We start from the raw sequence: 13,846 nt of genomic DNA, 5'->3' as shown, positions 1-13,846 counted from the left end.
GCAAAATAATTAAAGATTATAGTAATAATTCTGTGTTTCAAGGCACAGTCTTGCCTAAAAAATCTGCATCAGTGTTAAGCAGGAGAAGAAAACGAAAGTGTTAACTTGTCCTTAGGGCAAAGGGAGTTCTTATATTAACATATCACTTCCTGCATCACTGGAGGGATGACAGACAAAAAACTATAAAGAGAATGTGAAAGGCCTTCACTTTCTTACAACTAAAGGCACTGGCAATATCCTTGCTCTCTCCTGGAATAGTTATAATTTATGCCTTTCACCTCTGTCCAATTCTGTGGGATGACAAGAATGTCTTTGCATGAGTCATGAAACTGATTTCTTAGACCATTTGGAATAAAGCATTTAATAAAGTAAATGACTGCTAGTCAGTGGCAGCATAAGCCAAGAACAACAACACGGAAGTCAAGACTTTCTCACGTGTTACACCATAACTGTTTCACCATTTGAGACATGCCTCTTTTTTAAAAATTACATCACCAAAGTAGAGATATTAGATATACAGAAACTTCAATACAATACAAATGTTATACTTACATGCATACTGAGTTCAGTTGTGTGCCTGAAAAGATCCATAGTATCATAGCTGTCTACTGTCTCTGCAATAAGAGCCTACAGACAAGCAAGAGTTGCTGTAGTCAGGTACTTCAAAATTTATGACATTGACAAAAAACTCAGCACACATTACATCACGCACATTTGAAGCATTTAACATGAAGACACTTTCTTTCTCTAACATTCTCCAAGAAACACTGGTTTTATGAATAAACCAAATGCAATTAAACTGCACAAGCAGTTTCCAACGTATCAGTACTTGAAACTCAGTCTTCTGCTGCTACTTCACATTCTTCAGGACACAGACTTTGCGTCTCTTAGCACAACTTGCAACATTGAACAGGAGCTGAATTTTGGTATGTGATGGTGCTAGGTTCTCCCCCAGAATCCAGTTTCAATTAGATATCATTAGCAGGTTAGCAGCATGGGATTATGTAGCACACCTACAGTGATCATAAAAGCATGAGTCACAAGTACTTCTTCCAAGTATTCATGGATGGCCAGGAGGATATCCACCCCTCACTGGTAAGGAGAGGGTAACTCCCCAGGAAATAAGAACTGCTTTTGTCCCAGGTACATTACAGACTTACTCTTTCTAACAGTGGTGTTAGAAAGCAGGGCTGACAAGAGAGATAACGGGTGCCAGATAATGACCTAGTGGTACAGCTTAAGCTGAAATAACTAGCATGTTATAAAGATGCTGCTTTGGTGGCAATACTCAACAAAGAGCCTCAGAGCACAAACAGCAAACAGCTGTTTTTTTAATAGCTAGTTTCTCACTGAACTCACTACATCAGCCAGAAAAACATTATATAAAGTACCTGACGAATGTAGCTCCCATTGTATTACCACTACAGAAACAAAGGGTCCCATCCACCCTCAGGGGAGGCAGAAGCTCCCTTAATGTAAACATTTAAACACATTTACTTAAAATGTGTTATTTTCAAGAACACAATGAAGTGCCAATTATTAGGATGGAGTCCAAGTCTTCTCCTTGACCAAAAAATGGCTCAGTGCACAGTTTTATGAGTATTTATCACCTTACCTGCCCAACCCAACACTGTAAGTAAGAAGGCTCCAAAGACTGTGCTATCTTGAAGGCTTCATGAGCTTGCTGCAGAACCAAAGACAAGATCGCTATTGACGTATCTGTGATGGTAACACAGCACTTCTGAATATACAGAAGTATTTACATGCAGTAATATTGGAAAAGATTTCATATACACAATTAGGTCACTACTAAAAACATATATTGGGCTGTACAGAACAATACATCACCTAGAGAAATAAACCACCTCAGCCTTACAAAAAAAAAAAAATATCTTTTCAAAGTTCCCCTCCCTTTCAAATATTCTTCCTTCTAATAACAGCAAAATAGTTCAGCAGCTAGAGTAACCCTTGGATCTACTAATATTTTAAAATCTGACTCCTGGAGGATCCAGTTTTGGAAATTCATTTTTCCTTCACGCAAAGAGTTAAAAAAAAGTATTTTCAAAATGGTAGAACTGGTTACCACCTACAAGTTATCTTTGCTCTATGGACTGCATATATTCAGAGTTCCTCCCTCAGTGTGGCACCAGCATTAGTAGTCTTAGCAGTAAGTAGCTTGTAGTATTAAGTTCTTTTTATTAAAAGGAATTCTGACCTTCACATTTTCAATTACATAAAACTTGGGTAATTCTGACCAGCAAACAGATACAGCTTTAGCTGCATGAGAAATGTGGACTTCACTTTAGATGTTCTATAATTCTTCTCCTAAGAAACTCTGAAGGCTACACAGAATTACAATAAATCATAAATCTGCCAATGAGCATGAAGTAACTACCTGTGGGAAACCCAAAAAATTAAAGTTCAGTTTGTGACTTACAGCTAAAAGTTCTTGGTCAAACCTGTTGTGCACTGCTTTGACTAACCACTTCTCAGTTCTTCCAAACATTTTTCGTTCCATCCAGTTGCTTGAAAAGCAACGTTACCAATTCAGAAAAAGTTTCCTTCCAGAGCAAACATCTAATTTATTTGCATGCCTCAAGTGAGGTACAGGTGCCAATTTCTTTCAAAGAAAGTACATTTTTTGCATCTGAGAGAGACATTCTTCACTGTTTGCCCACACTCCCATCCCCATAAATCTCTATCAAAATGGTAACAAAAAAAAAAAAAAAAAAAAGGGAAAGGGAAACTATATATGAGGATAGTGAAGAGAGTTACCTCAATATTTCCAGTTGTCAGATACAAAACCCCCAAGTTGGTCCAGGCAACAACATTCTAGACAGAACAAATGAAGTTAAAACCAGTGTATTATTACTATATTCAAACATAACACTGCATCAGGGAAAAAGTTTTAAATGCCCACTTGAAACAGATGGCATCTGCCTACAACACTTACGATTTTCTCAGCTTGAACAGATTTGATGAACGAATGTTGAGCAAGAGCATAATTCCCAATAGCTGGGGAGGTAAAAAAAGAAAGGAAATAGTAGAGCTAGATCTAGCTGATATCATAAACGCCATTAGTCAAGTTGCCTTCTAATTTAGGATATTATGGAGCTAGGGGTTTCACTGAACACTTACCACTACAGGAAGCAACCACACCAAGTGCATTCCAATAAAGATGATTTTTGCTGTCAAGCCTCACAGCTTTTTTGAGACACTAGAAGAAAATCAAATATGGATTATCATCACTAGAAAAGCAAAAACTAAGACTTTATGCACTTTCTTATTAAGAGATGCAAATTTTATTGAGGACAGGAAGATTATGCAGACAAGCACCAACACCAATTTAAATTTTAAAGAATGTAATGGGAAAACCAGGCAATACCTGTAAAGACTTCTCTAGCAGTTCACTGATCTCATTCATGTCAGATCCCACCGCTGTCAGGTGCTCTGCTTGTCGATAATAATTTATTCCAAGATCACACCATATGCTAGGCAAAGGCATCAGTTTTAAAGCTCTGCCATAACACCTACAGAAATATGAATCACAAGCATTATTCCAAGCCTTTCTGCATGAAGAGCAGAAAGCTGAGAAAACATTCAAAGAAGTGCTTAAAAACCTAAACTAACCAACCATGCACAAATACAAACAAAACCAGACAAGAATGGAAAGCAACAACCAACTAACCCATTTTCTGTCAGCCAGATACCTTCAGAGAATCTTTTCTGGTCTAAAGGCAGGCTGTAGTGCCCACCATTTACGAAGCCACATACATGCATTAAATGAAAACTATGTCAGTTGCAGCATGTATGCTTTTACTTAAAACAAGCACTAGTCATTTTTACATTCGATCAGACTTCCCCCAGAAGCATTTGACTTCATGTATCATGGCTGAGATTTACAAAACAGCTGCATTTCCTGCCTTACACATCCAACTGCACAAAGCTCAGAGGGAGAGTCACAGAAGAGGCTACAGAAAATATTTTCTACCATCATGAGCCAGAAACAAGGAATTCCCCCTTCCAATGTATTCTAGACCCCATAGGTAGGGAAGAAAAATCAATGACATTTTTATAAGAAAGAAATACAGACAGAAAGCTTAAGTATTATCTTGGACTTTAGTAGTCCTGGGAGAACTAGTTAGCAACTACTGCAACCAATCCATTTGAAAAGGTGTAATTTACTGAATGAGAAGCAGCATGTAGCCATGCTCTGGAGACAGAAACAAGGAGAATAGCAGATACTAGATGAATTGTTGAGAGCCACTGTGGCAATCCTGGAAATATATTCTGAAATGAGTAAGGTAATTTGGAAGAAGCACGAGACTCTATTTACCACCTCATTGATCTTTGCTCAATTGTTGACAGATCAGCATGCCTTTCATTTTCTAGAAACGGTCTAGAACACTTGAGAGTCTATAGAATCTCAAGATGCACAGAAACCTGATATAATAAAAAAATATTACCTTCCTCCCAGTACAAGCAGCTCACTTTTCTTCAACCTCTGTGTGGCTGCATTTTTACCCAGAAGGGATCCTAGAACTTGAACATTCACTTTAGCTGGTGAAATAACATGCACACTAGTACAGGTATCTCCAAGCAGTTTCCAGAGGCAAGATACATCAGGACGTTGCTTTGTTGCCCTGTAATTAATAATATAGAAAATCCCCACAACACACACTCAGACACCTCAATATACTTTGCTGAAAGTAAGTTTACCACTTCAGCACAAACTCTCATGTTTGTCTAAACAACAGAGCTGTTTGTCTTTCTTTCTTTCTTTTTTTTTTTTAATTATTGTTTTCTCCCTATTCAACTTATGGGTTTAAAAGATCAAAAATAAACAAAAAAGCCCCTACAAAACGCCAATATATCCCAAGTTTTTGGGGACTAAGTGTCAGTTCTGCAAATTATCCATTATCTGTCAACATGTAAGCTGACTAAACTCACTTTAGCATTTCAGAGCACTACCATATTATGTCACAAGGCATGACTCATCTGCAGAAACCTGATGGACCTTGTCCTGCAAGAGCAGCTATCCCAGACTTTAATTTAAGGACACTAAAGCATTTTAAATGAAACGCAAAACAAAAAATTGACGGAGGGGAGGAACAATTTCCTTTTATCCACCATTTTTGGTAGAAATTCCCTCTTCCCAAAGTCATGTATAAAGGCAGACTGCTGGAGAGAACTGTGTGTCATTTCACACTTGCATTATAATCAAATTACTAAGTATCATTAATCAGAAAAAAACCCGCCCAACTCTATAATTACTATTCATTAAAGCAGCCCAAGTCCAGACCATATTATTCAAACCATTTCCAATAACCACATTTTTGCTTTTAGATTAGAAGCCTGGTCTATTTGTTTTAGTTTACTGGAAATCCTAAGATACATAACTCTTATACTTCTGCCTGTCAACCCATTATCCCAGTGGACGTTAAATGACTCAGTATTTAGTACTAACCTTGTGAAAAATTCAAGAGCCTGCTGTATGTAATCCATAGCCTTTCTATCAAAAAAGTTATCAAGGGCTGATCTCGCCAAGCTCAGATAGCATTCACCAAGTCCTGAAAATAAAAGAAAATATCCTCTATGAAAAGTGATGCTCTTATGATCTGCTTGATAAAGGAGGTGGGGTGGGAGGATGGAAGCCTTGTCAGTGTTCTGCTTGGTATAAAGATTTATAGCATGCACAGGTCATGCCAAACTCAAAAGACCCAAAGTGCCCACAATACAGACCTTGCTTTTAATCTATCCTGCCAAGTGTGAACTGTAGAATAACTTGGATATTGAAATAAACCAAATAAAGTATTTGGTTTATTAAATCATTCTTATAAAATAAATATTATTATATAAAAATATATTAAAATCATTATTATAAAATAAACCAAATAAAGCATAAAGCCCATAGCATTTAAGCTTTGGATTTGTCCTCAAACATTAAGAAAACCCCTCCTGAGAAATCTGCTCTGCACCGAGAAGTCTTGGACAAATACACCAACTTTCAGTTGACACCAGCCAAATAACATTTCCAAAACACAAACAGAAGAAACAATGTTACAGTAGGCTAAAGGGAAAGTCCTCTTAGAAGAAGACTTGAAACCAACATCATTTAAGCCTATTTATGTAAGAATTTACTTCATATGATGTATGGAGTCTAGCTGGGATGTAGTTAATTTTCCTCACAGCAGCCCTCATAGCGCTGCGCTGTGTACTGATAGCTAGCAAGGTGCTGATAACACACCAGTGCTTTGTTTGCTGCTGAGCAGTGCTCCACAGCATCAAGGCTGTCTCTTCAACATCCCTCCCCAACACCAGTAGGGGTAGCAAGATCTTGGGAGGGGGCACAGCCAGGATAACTAACCCCAACTGCCCAAAGGGATATTCCAGGCCATATGATGTCTGCTCAGCAAAAAAAGCTAAGGGGAAAGGACAGGAGTGGCCAAGGGGGCGCTATGACAGGGGACAACACATTCATTATTACAGTATTTGTCTTAGGTAGAAATCACTATGCACACTGAAGCTCTGCTTCCCTGGAAGTGGCAGGACATCACTCACTGATGAGTAGAATAAACCTTTTGTTCCCCTTTGTTTCTGTGTGCGGCCTTTGCTTTTGCTTTATGAAACAGCCTTTATCTTGACCCACTAGTTTTTTCCATCTTATTTTCTCCCCCGCCCTGTCCTGCTGAGGAAGGAAGAGTAGCTTGGTAGGCACTCAGTGACCAGCAAGGACACCAGGTATGCAAATAAAGGCAACTGTTAAAAAGGAACTTCATTTAATGACAACAATTTCTAGCATTTTGGAACTGATGAGGTAACTAGTTAACTGCTTGATTTATACTGTTGCTGGCACAGCAGTGATTCTGTCTGGCAGTAAGTCATGGTACAACTACCATTCATTCTCAGTATTATTTTCACAGTTCTGAAGCTACCTTCCTCATGCATTCACACCCTCTACCTAAACCCAAGCTATTCATCAAGCAGTCATGTTTGCAAGATCTTATCTTCCCCCATAAGGTATTTGTTTTGACCACACAAGACATCCCAAGAGCATGAGCTTCTGAGATGTCAAGAAGCAATGTATTCTAAAACCAAAATTGATCTCATTCCCCGAAGTTATGCACTAAAAGATATGCTGGAGCACAGGCAGAATAAACACACCATTTAGTAACACAAAAATAAAATACATCAAGAAGATGTATTCAAGTGACATCAGTATAGTTATTTTTTCCACCTTCTAGACTACGCTTCCAACAACTCTATTCCAAAACAAAATCCATCTAAATGGATCAGAAAAGAACCAAAAGAACACGGATGTATGTTTCAAAAAATTTTAAGAAGGCCCACAAAAAAGATAGCACACCAGACTAAACATTAAACAGTCCTAAGAAGGCAAAGACTGGAGGCTCACGGGAGGGTCTGGAGCTAATAAATCATCATTAGGATGAGAGGGATTATGAGAGAAAATCTAGAAGATTTAAGAAAACAAGATAAGTATAGAGGCAACTATAGGGGGGAAACACTGATATCATGTGCTTACATTCTGTCTAAGCATTTTATTCTAGGCAATGCTGTCAGCAGTCACCTACAAAAACCAGAAAACCCATGTACACACACACACACACATTTCTATACAACACCTCTGCAAACTACTGCTGCAGTCAGATGTTGCCTTCTTACCCAACAACTAGACAAACTCTCTATCCACAATACTCTTGAACTCCATCATGGAGCTTCTGCCACGTCACGTTAGTCTGGCAAACTCCAAGTGACAAATTTATACAGGAAGAGGTGGATGTACAACCACCTTGTATCCTTTTCCAGTAATATGCTTACTGTTGGAATAGTAACCCAACAATTCTGACTTAGTCTTACAAGATCCAGCCTACATTCACCCCAAAATCAAAAGGCCTTATGCGCAAGGACAGAATACCCTCTAACATAAAAGTCTATACTTGTACCAAGCAGCAAACAGCATCTATTTCAGATGGATGTATGGAGTGAGAATGACTGAATACTAGGGGCAGGAAGAATGTGAACCAAACAGTTATTCAGTGGCTACCAGAACATTATACATTCCCAGTATCATGTATCTTAAGAATCACAGTTCTAACACCAGAATGGAGTTACAGTTCCCCTATGTCTCTCTGCTCCCAGCTATGTATCAAAGACTTCTATCTAATGCCACCTCTAACACTTGTGAGACCTCGCGGTATATTTTACTGATATTGTTCACCCCTTGAAGAAGCTCAGGTGTCCGAATCACCAGGGCTAACAAAAAAAGTGAGGAACACATGGTCAGGAGCAGCAGAAAATTAGTACAAACACACCTCTTCGAAACAGCAGCCTGACTCCGTGGCCTGTTGAGCCAGCATCTGACTGCTTAAGTAAAACTACAGCACCATTAGCTGGCTTCATCTATCTTCTTTTCTTCTACCCATCTGGCCTGATAGCTACACAGGAATAATAACTTTTCATACTTGCTTGGGAAAAAAAAAAAAGATCACACCCACCCATAATGATTTAAGAGCTCTCCAGGCATTTGCAGGCTACTACACACTAGCTTTCATGTGGGGGATCACAACGCTCTACCTACCCAAAATTCCAACCCTAATCCTTCCATGCAGGAAAACCTCAGTACACCAAGAACTTCTCCACAAGACAAAGCACTACAGTGTGTAGACAGAGAAAAAGTTAACCCTTTCAAATTCAAACATCTTACCTTTCAGCGCAGGCACATAATCTTCTGTATCCTTTAAAATTTGCTGATAGGTCACTATAGCATTTTCATATTTGCCTAGAATCTGCTCAACTGCTGCAGCTTTGTAAATGCTGTACACGAGCCCTGGGTTCAGCTCACTTGCCTTCCTGAAGGATTTTAGAGCTGTTGAGTAGCTACCTCTGTTCAAATAAGCCTCCCCTAGAGACTCCCAGCAGTTGGAATCCTTTGGATCAGCCCTGACAGCTGCCTGCAAACTGAAGATATCAAGATATTAATTTGCTTAAATAAAAGGTAATACAAGTTAATATAAACAATTATTTCCTTGCATTATATAAACAAAGCACAGTAGTGCTTTCATCTTCAGAGCACATTATATAAACACTGTGCTTATTCTTGACTCATTATTCAGTGCTACACCATGTTTGTCTATGCCTGTCACCAGGCTTGTTAGTACGGAACACTGCCATGGTGAAAACACTACACTGTGTCAATTCTGAAACTGAAGACAGACATAGCATGCTCAGACCCATTTCCCATTGTTTAGTACAATCCATCCTACAGTCGGCTAACTTACTTCCAAACTTTGCTAGATCAAAGCCTGTTTTATTGAAAATGACTTCAACCAACCAACCACAAGTTCCCTTACTCAGCCACTGCTTGTGACGGCTGATCAGTTCTCAGGTAGTAAAGTCCACGATGAAGCCAGGCCCATTTTGCTGTACCAGGGCTTGCTCTTTCAGTTACCTCATTCAGGACTGACAGAGCAGTGTCCTAACAAAGCACCAAAATATGCCAGGTTAGTAAACATGTATAGCAGTAAAGAACAAAGTTCTTCTTAGAGAAGAATACTCTTAATCCAGCAAACCATTAAGCTGTCCAACCTGCTGATTACTGCAACGAGGAACTGTTACAGAAGCTTCTTAAGGGCTGAGTGGCAGATTACAGTACTTACGTACTTGTCTTTGCAAATAGAGGGAAGCTTCCTGCAGTTTTGTAGAAACTATTATTTTATCTTATTTTTAAACCAGAGAAGGATACAAGTATTTGCAGCAAGTCAGATGCTTAGATACTTTCCAGATGTTCAAACAACATCAAAAAAATACCGGTTATTTTCTTCCTCTATAATATCACAAGCTAAGAATTTTTTACATAATGCCATCTAAAAAAGTATTTTTCAATTGTTCTGATGTCTTTATACGCTTTTCCTGAAAGCAGCAAGGTGGAAGATGGAGAGAAGTGGTGCAAGCTGAATATGAAAAGAAAACTTAAGTCTTCATGTTTCCTACTGAAAAAATCCTTCATCTAAATCACGTAAGTGATGACTACCATGCTATGCTTGGCTCTCCTACACCTATCCCCAGATAGATTTAATTTGGAATTGAAGCATAAAAATTAAGCAGGTCCAACCATGAAAGCTGCTAAGCAATGACAGAACATCTGTTTTCAGAACTTATTCTCAAATACGAGGGAAACATGAAGTAATTCCTCATGAGCATTTTTAACAGAAAAATGAAACTGCAGTAGTCCAGGGCCCTGAATATACAATACCATGTCTCCAAGTTCCACACTTAAGTCTACAGCTCCTGCTCCAGATTCCTCATCGGTTCCATCCAGTTCAAAAGCCTTTTTATAGCAACCACGAGCTCTACTTTTGTCTCCAGCAATGTCTCTGTAGTAGTTACCTAAATAACGAAAGACACTTCCCAAGTAGCTGTCCAGTTTTGCAGCCTGTAAGGAAATATAAACACAGTGTAAACCAGCATTTTAAAAGATTATGCTAATGGACAGGTACAGCTATTGTTCAATCTGGGTATCAATTTATTTAAGCTCCTTCTGTGATATGGATGAGAAACTTTACGATTTCAGTGATTACCTGAGCTTTAAATATTTGCAGAATCTGCTACAAACCTCATGATACAAAGCATTTTGTACATGAACTACTAATAAGTTAGTTGTGCTAGAAGAAAATAATTCCTTCCTGTCATTTTATATTCTGCTCCATTTCAACCACTACGTTCATACTCTTACCATATTACATGACAATTATCTCCAGACTTCTCTAAAGTTTAAGTTCCTTTTCAGATACTTGGCAGATTAATTTATATTTAAGAAAGCCAGAGACCCAAGCAGCTGAAAACAATTTGAACAATAATAATAAGAAAAAACCCTCACTGAAAGTAGTCTAGTACCAAAATTATCGTTCAACTACGTTTTCCAGTATACCCTACTGCTACTGAAGTGCAACCTGTAGGCAATGATTTGAGTTGCCAATACCTATAATGATTTTATATGGTGAGTTTTATGTACACGTGTGTGTGTATATATACATATATATATACACATACACACACATGTCTAGAGTCTTCCTCTGTATACTTCTGTGTTCCAAATAAATATGCCAGACTAAATTTTTGGATTCACATTCTTAACTATGTTCAGAGAAAAAGCCACAAGCACCAAAACCCCAAAGATCAGGTACAGTTCATAAACTATGTCTAGCAGAATTACTTCTACGGATAAACACTGGAACTCTTAACACCATTCTCATAATTTTTCCTGCCTTTTTTTCCAATCTGAATTTTGCCCTTCCCATTTCAAAATACCTTCAAAGACCTACACTGGTTATCTAGAGGCCTCCACTTCCATCAAGAAAAGAAGACTCAGAGAATCACCACTACTTCTGGCTAAATCAAAGGCCCCAAGAAACAGGCAAACAGAGGAAAACAAAAGCAGGGCAATTCCAAGGAATTGCACAGCTTCCTTGAATACCTTCTGGCACACATGAACTTGGTTTACAGGCTCTGGAAGCTTGTAAATTGTAACAAGCAGAATCATAGAATCACTGAAAGGTTTGGGTTGGAAGAGACCTTAAAGATCAAGTTCCAAACTTCCTGTCATGGGCAGGGACAAAAATATCCAAGTCTGTCATTCTAATCAGTGTATTTTCCATATTTGATTTCTTGTACAGGAAAGCACTAATCCTACATGAACAGTTAAAGTAGCCTTTACCTTCAAGAACTGAGTGAGTGCTTTTCCTTTGTCTTTTCTTGTGTCATCACTCATGAACCAGTACGTGAGCCCCAGGTACTGATGATACTCTGCAGTTTCAGCCTTTCTTTCAATAGCATTTAGAAAACTAAACAAAAGGAACAGAAGACAGATCAGACAAGTTCTCAAAAGTGCACAACAGTATTTTCTGTCCTCCCCTAACATTTCCCTACTAGAAGAAAGAAAAAAAAAATCTACCTTCTTTCTGCCTGTTCATAGTTCTTTTGGGAATAATGGATGAAACCCTCTAGAGCATGTGACTCAGCCAGGTCAGGGTGGGACAACAAAAGCTCTTGTGAAATCTGCAAAAGAATGTCATTCTTACCTACTTATTTCCTCTATGAGAACAAGAATTCCACTTAGCTTACAGGAATGACAATACAGCACTAACCTTTGAAGCTTGATCCATTAAACCTTTCTTTAGGTAAGCCTGACCGCTGATAGCTAAAACCACTGGATCACTGTTTGCATCCACAATCTAGAAAAACAAGTAATATACACAGTCAAGTTATTCTCTCCACAGATTAAGAAATCAAATGTGTCAAACGCAGACAGACTGCATGAAGACAAATACAAAAACAAAATCAGAATAATTTTTATTTATTTTAATCAATAATTTTTATGAAGAACAGGGAGAAGACTGTAGATAGCAAGGACAAAGGTACCCAAGACTAAACAGCCAATAATGAAACTGTGATACAAAAAAGGGGCAGCAAAGTCTGCTTAAAGCTTAGCCATTTGATCTTAAAAGTAATATGCTCTTGTTCATGAGTAAGGACAAGTGAATGAAGGATGCAGGGAGTAGGATTATAGAAATAATTCAGATTACGGTTAGCAACAGACATACCACTAGCAAGAACCCAGCAGCACTGGGCAAGACCAGACAAGGTCAAAAGTGACAGCTTCTAGAATCAGAATTGTGAGTGAAAAGATGTAAGAGAAGACTAACAGACAGACAGAAGACAACAGAGAAGGAAGGAATGTTTGGCTTACACCATAATTGCTAGGAGCTGTCTAAACAACACAGAATGTAAAAAGGAGGCAAGGGGAGAAATACACAGCCTGAGTTTTTGCTACAGAAAGATTATATCACTTTTTAAAAAAAATGTATATACATTTTAGTCAATGAAAATACCTGTTCAATTGCTTTAATGGCTTCTTCTGCAGCACTGGCATCAGCTATTTTAATCAAAGCCTCTGCTTTCAACTGGAGTATGAGGTTTTTCCACTGAAGATTAGGGCCCTCAGATGTTCCAAGAGCCCTGAGAGCTGTATCAAGGGAAAAGTTTCATCAAGTAAAAACAGAAAAAGACACTACGAAGAGCACCACTGTTCCCAGTATCTTTTAAATCTTGTTAACTGCAGTATTTCACTCAAATAGAACACCAAATAGAACCAGTTTTTGACTGCTCTTCCCCATGATGAAGAAATCATTCTGCAAAATTTCTATCCATTCAAATTTAGAAGTTAAATCGATTTTAGATTGGTCCTTTCAGAAACCTGGAGAGACTTTGCTTTCTAGCTGCTGGCCATATAAGTGGAATGCTACTTTTTTCTGGTCTATGTTCTGAAGAAACAATCACCTTTCAATAGAAAAGTTGTTTTTCACTTCAGTGCATAAAGAAAAATTATTACCGAAACAAGGGATTTAACCTTTGTGCAAAGGTAATTGTGTACCTTTCCACACAGTACTGACTATTTCCCAAATACACAAAATAATCTCATCTCAGAGAACTAGGGCATCTGTGTTGTGCTTTGGCATTGCCCAGAGGCACCAAAATTCTGACTATATCTAACTGTATTTATTTTCACATATGATGAAGTTTTGTCTGACTTGATACAGCCAGTAAGAAAGTCCAAACATAAAGCAATGCCTCCTCAGAACTCTCTCAGACTTTCCACACATTCTTTGGACCCAAGGAAACTATCTGCATCAACAGCATCTTTTAGTAAGGCACCACAGATTAACTTATACCTTGCACTGAGAAACAAAATTGTTAATTCTTTCTATTTGTTGTCTTGTGCCAACTGTATGCTGGGCTCTATCCCCAGTAGTGTGAGCATTCCCCCCTG

At 38.3% G+C, this 13,846-nt stretch overlaps 1 protein-coding gene across 3 annotated transcripts in view; it reads right to left on the bottom strand.

The window, feature by feature from the left end:
- Positions 1 to 13,846, bottom strand: part of SKIC3 (SKI3 subunit of superkiller complex) — a 56,605-nt gene that overhangs the window by 24,685 nt on the left and 18,074 nt on the right. For all 3 annotated transcript variants that reach the window (XM_065661098.1, XM_065661099.1, XM_065661100.1), the window contains 15 exons: positions 12,909 to 13,042; positions 12,165 to 12,251; positions 11,972 to 12,075; positions 11,735 to 11,861; positions 10,274 to 10,453; positions 9,372 to 9,496; positions 8,726 to 8,979; positions 5,468 to 5,570; positions 4,467 to 4,643; positions 3,386 to 3,530; positions 3,139 to 3,217; positions 2,954 to 3,015; positions 2,776 to 2,832; positions 1,616 to 1,684; positions 553 to 627 (listed from right to left, as the gene is read on the bottom strand). In XM_065661098.1, coding sequence (XP_065517170.1) covers positions 553 to 627; positions 1,616 to 1,684; positions 2,776 to 2,832; positions 2,954 to 3,015; positions 3,139 to 3,217; positions 3,386 to 3,530; positions 4,467 to 4,643; positions 5,468 to 5,570; positions 8,726 to 8,979; positions 9,372 to 9,496; positions 10,274 to 10,453; positions 11,735 to 11,861; positions 11,972 to 12,075; positions 12,165 to 12,251; positions 12,909 to 13,042 — 1,778 coding nt within the window. The remainder of the gene's footprint in view (positions 1 to 552; positions 628 to 1,615; positions 1,685 to 2,775; positions 2,833 to 2,953; positions 3,016 to 3,138; positions 3,218 to 3,385; positions 3,531 to 4,466; positions 4,644 to 5,467; positions 5,571 to 8,725; positions 8,980 to 9,371; positions 9,497 to 10,273; positions 10,454 to 11,734; positions 11,862 to 11,971; positions 12,076 to 12,164; positions 12,252 to 12,908; positions 13,043 to 13,846) is intronic.

This window comes from Lathamus discolor, chromosome Z (genome assembly GCF_037157495.1).
Source record: "Lathamus discolor isolate bLatDis1 chromosome Z, bLatDis1.hap1, whole genome shotgun sequence".
Taxonomy (NCBI): Eukaryota; Metazoa; Chordata; class Aves; order Psittaciformes; family Psittacidae; genus Lathamus; species Lathamus discolor.
This window is presented reverse-complemented; position numbering and strand designations above follow the sequence as displayed.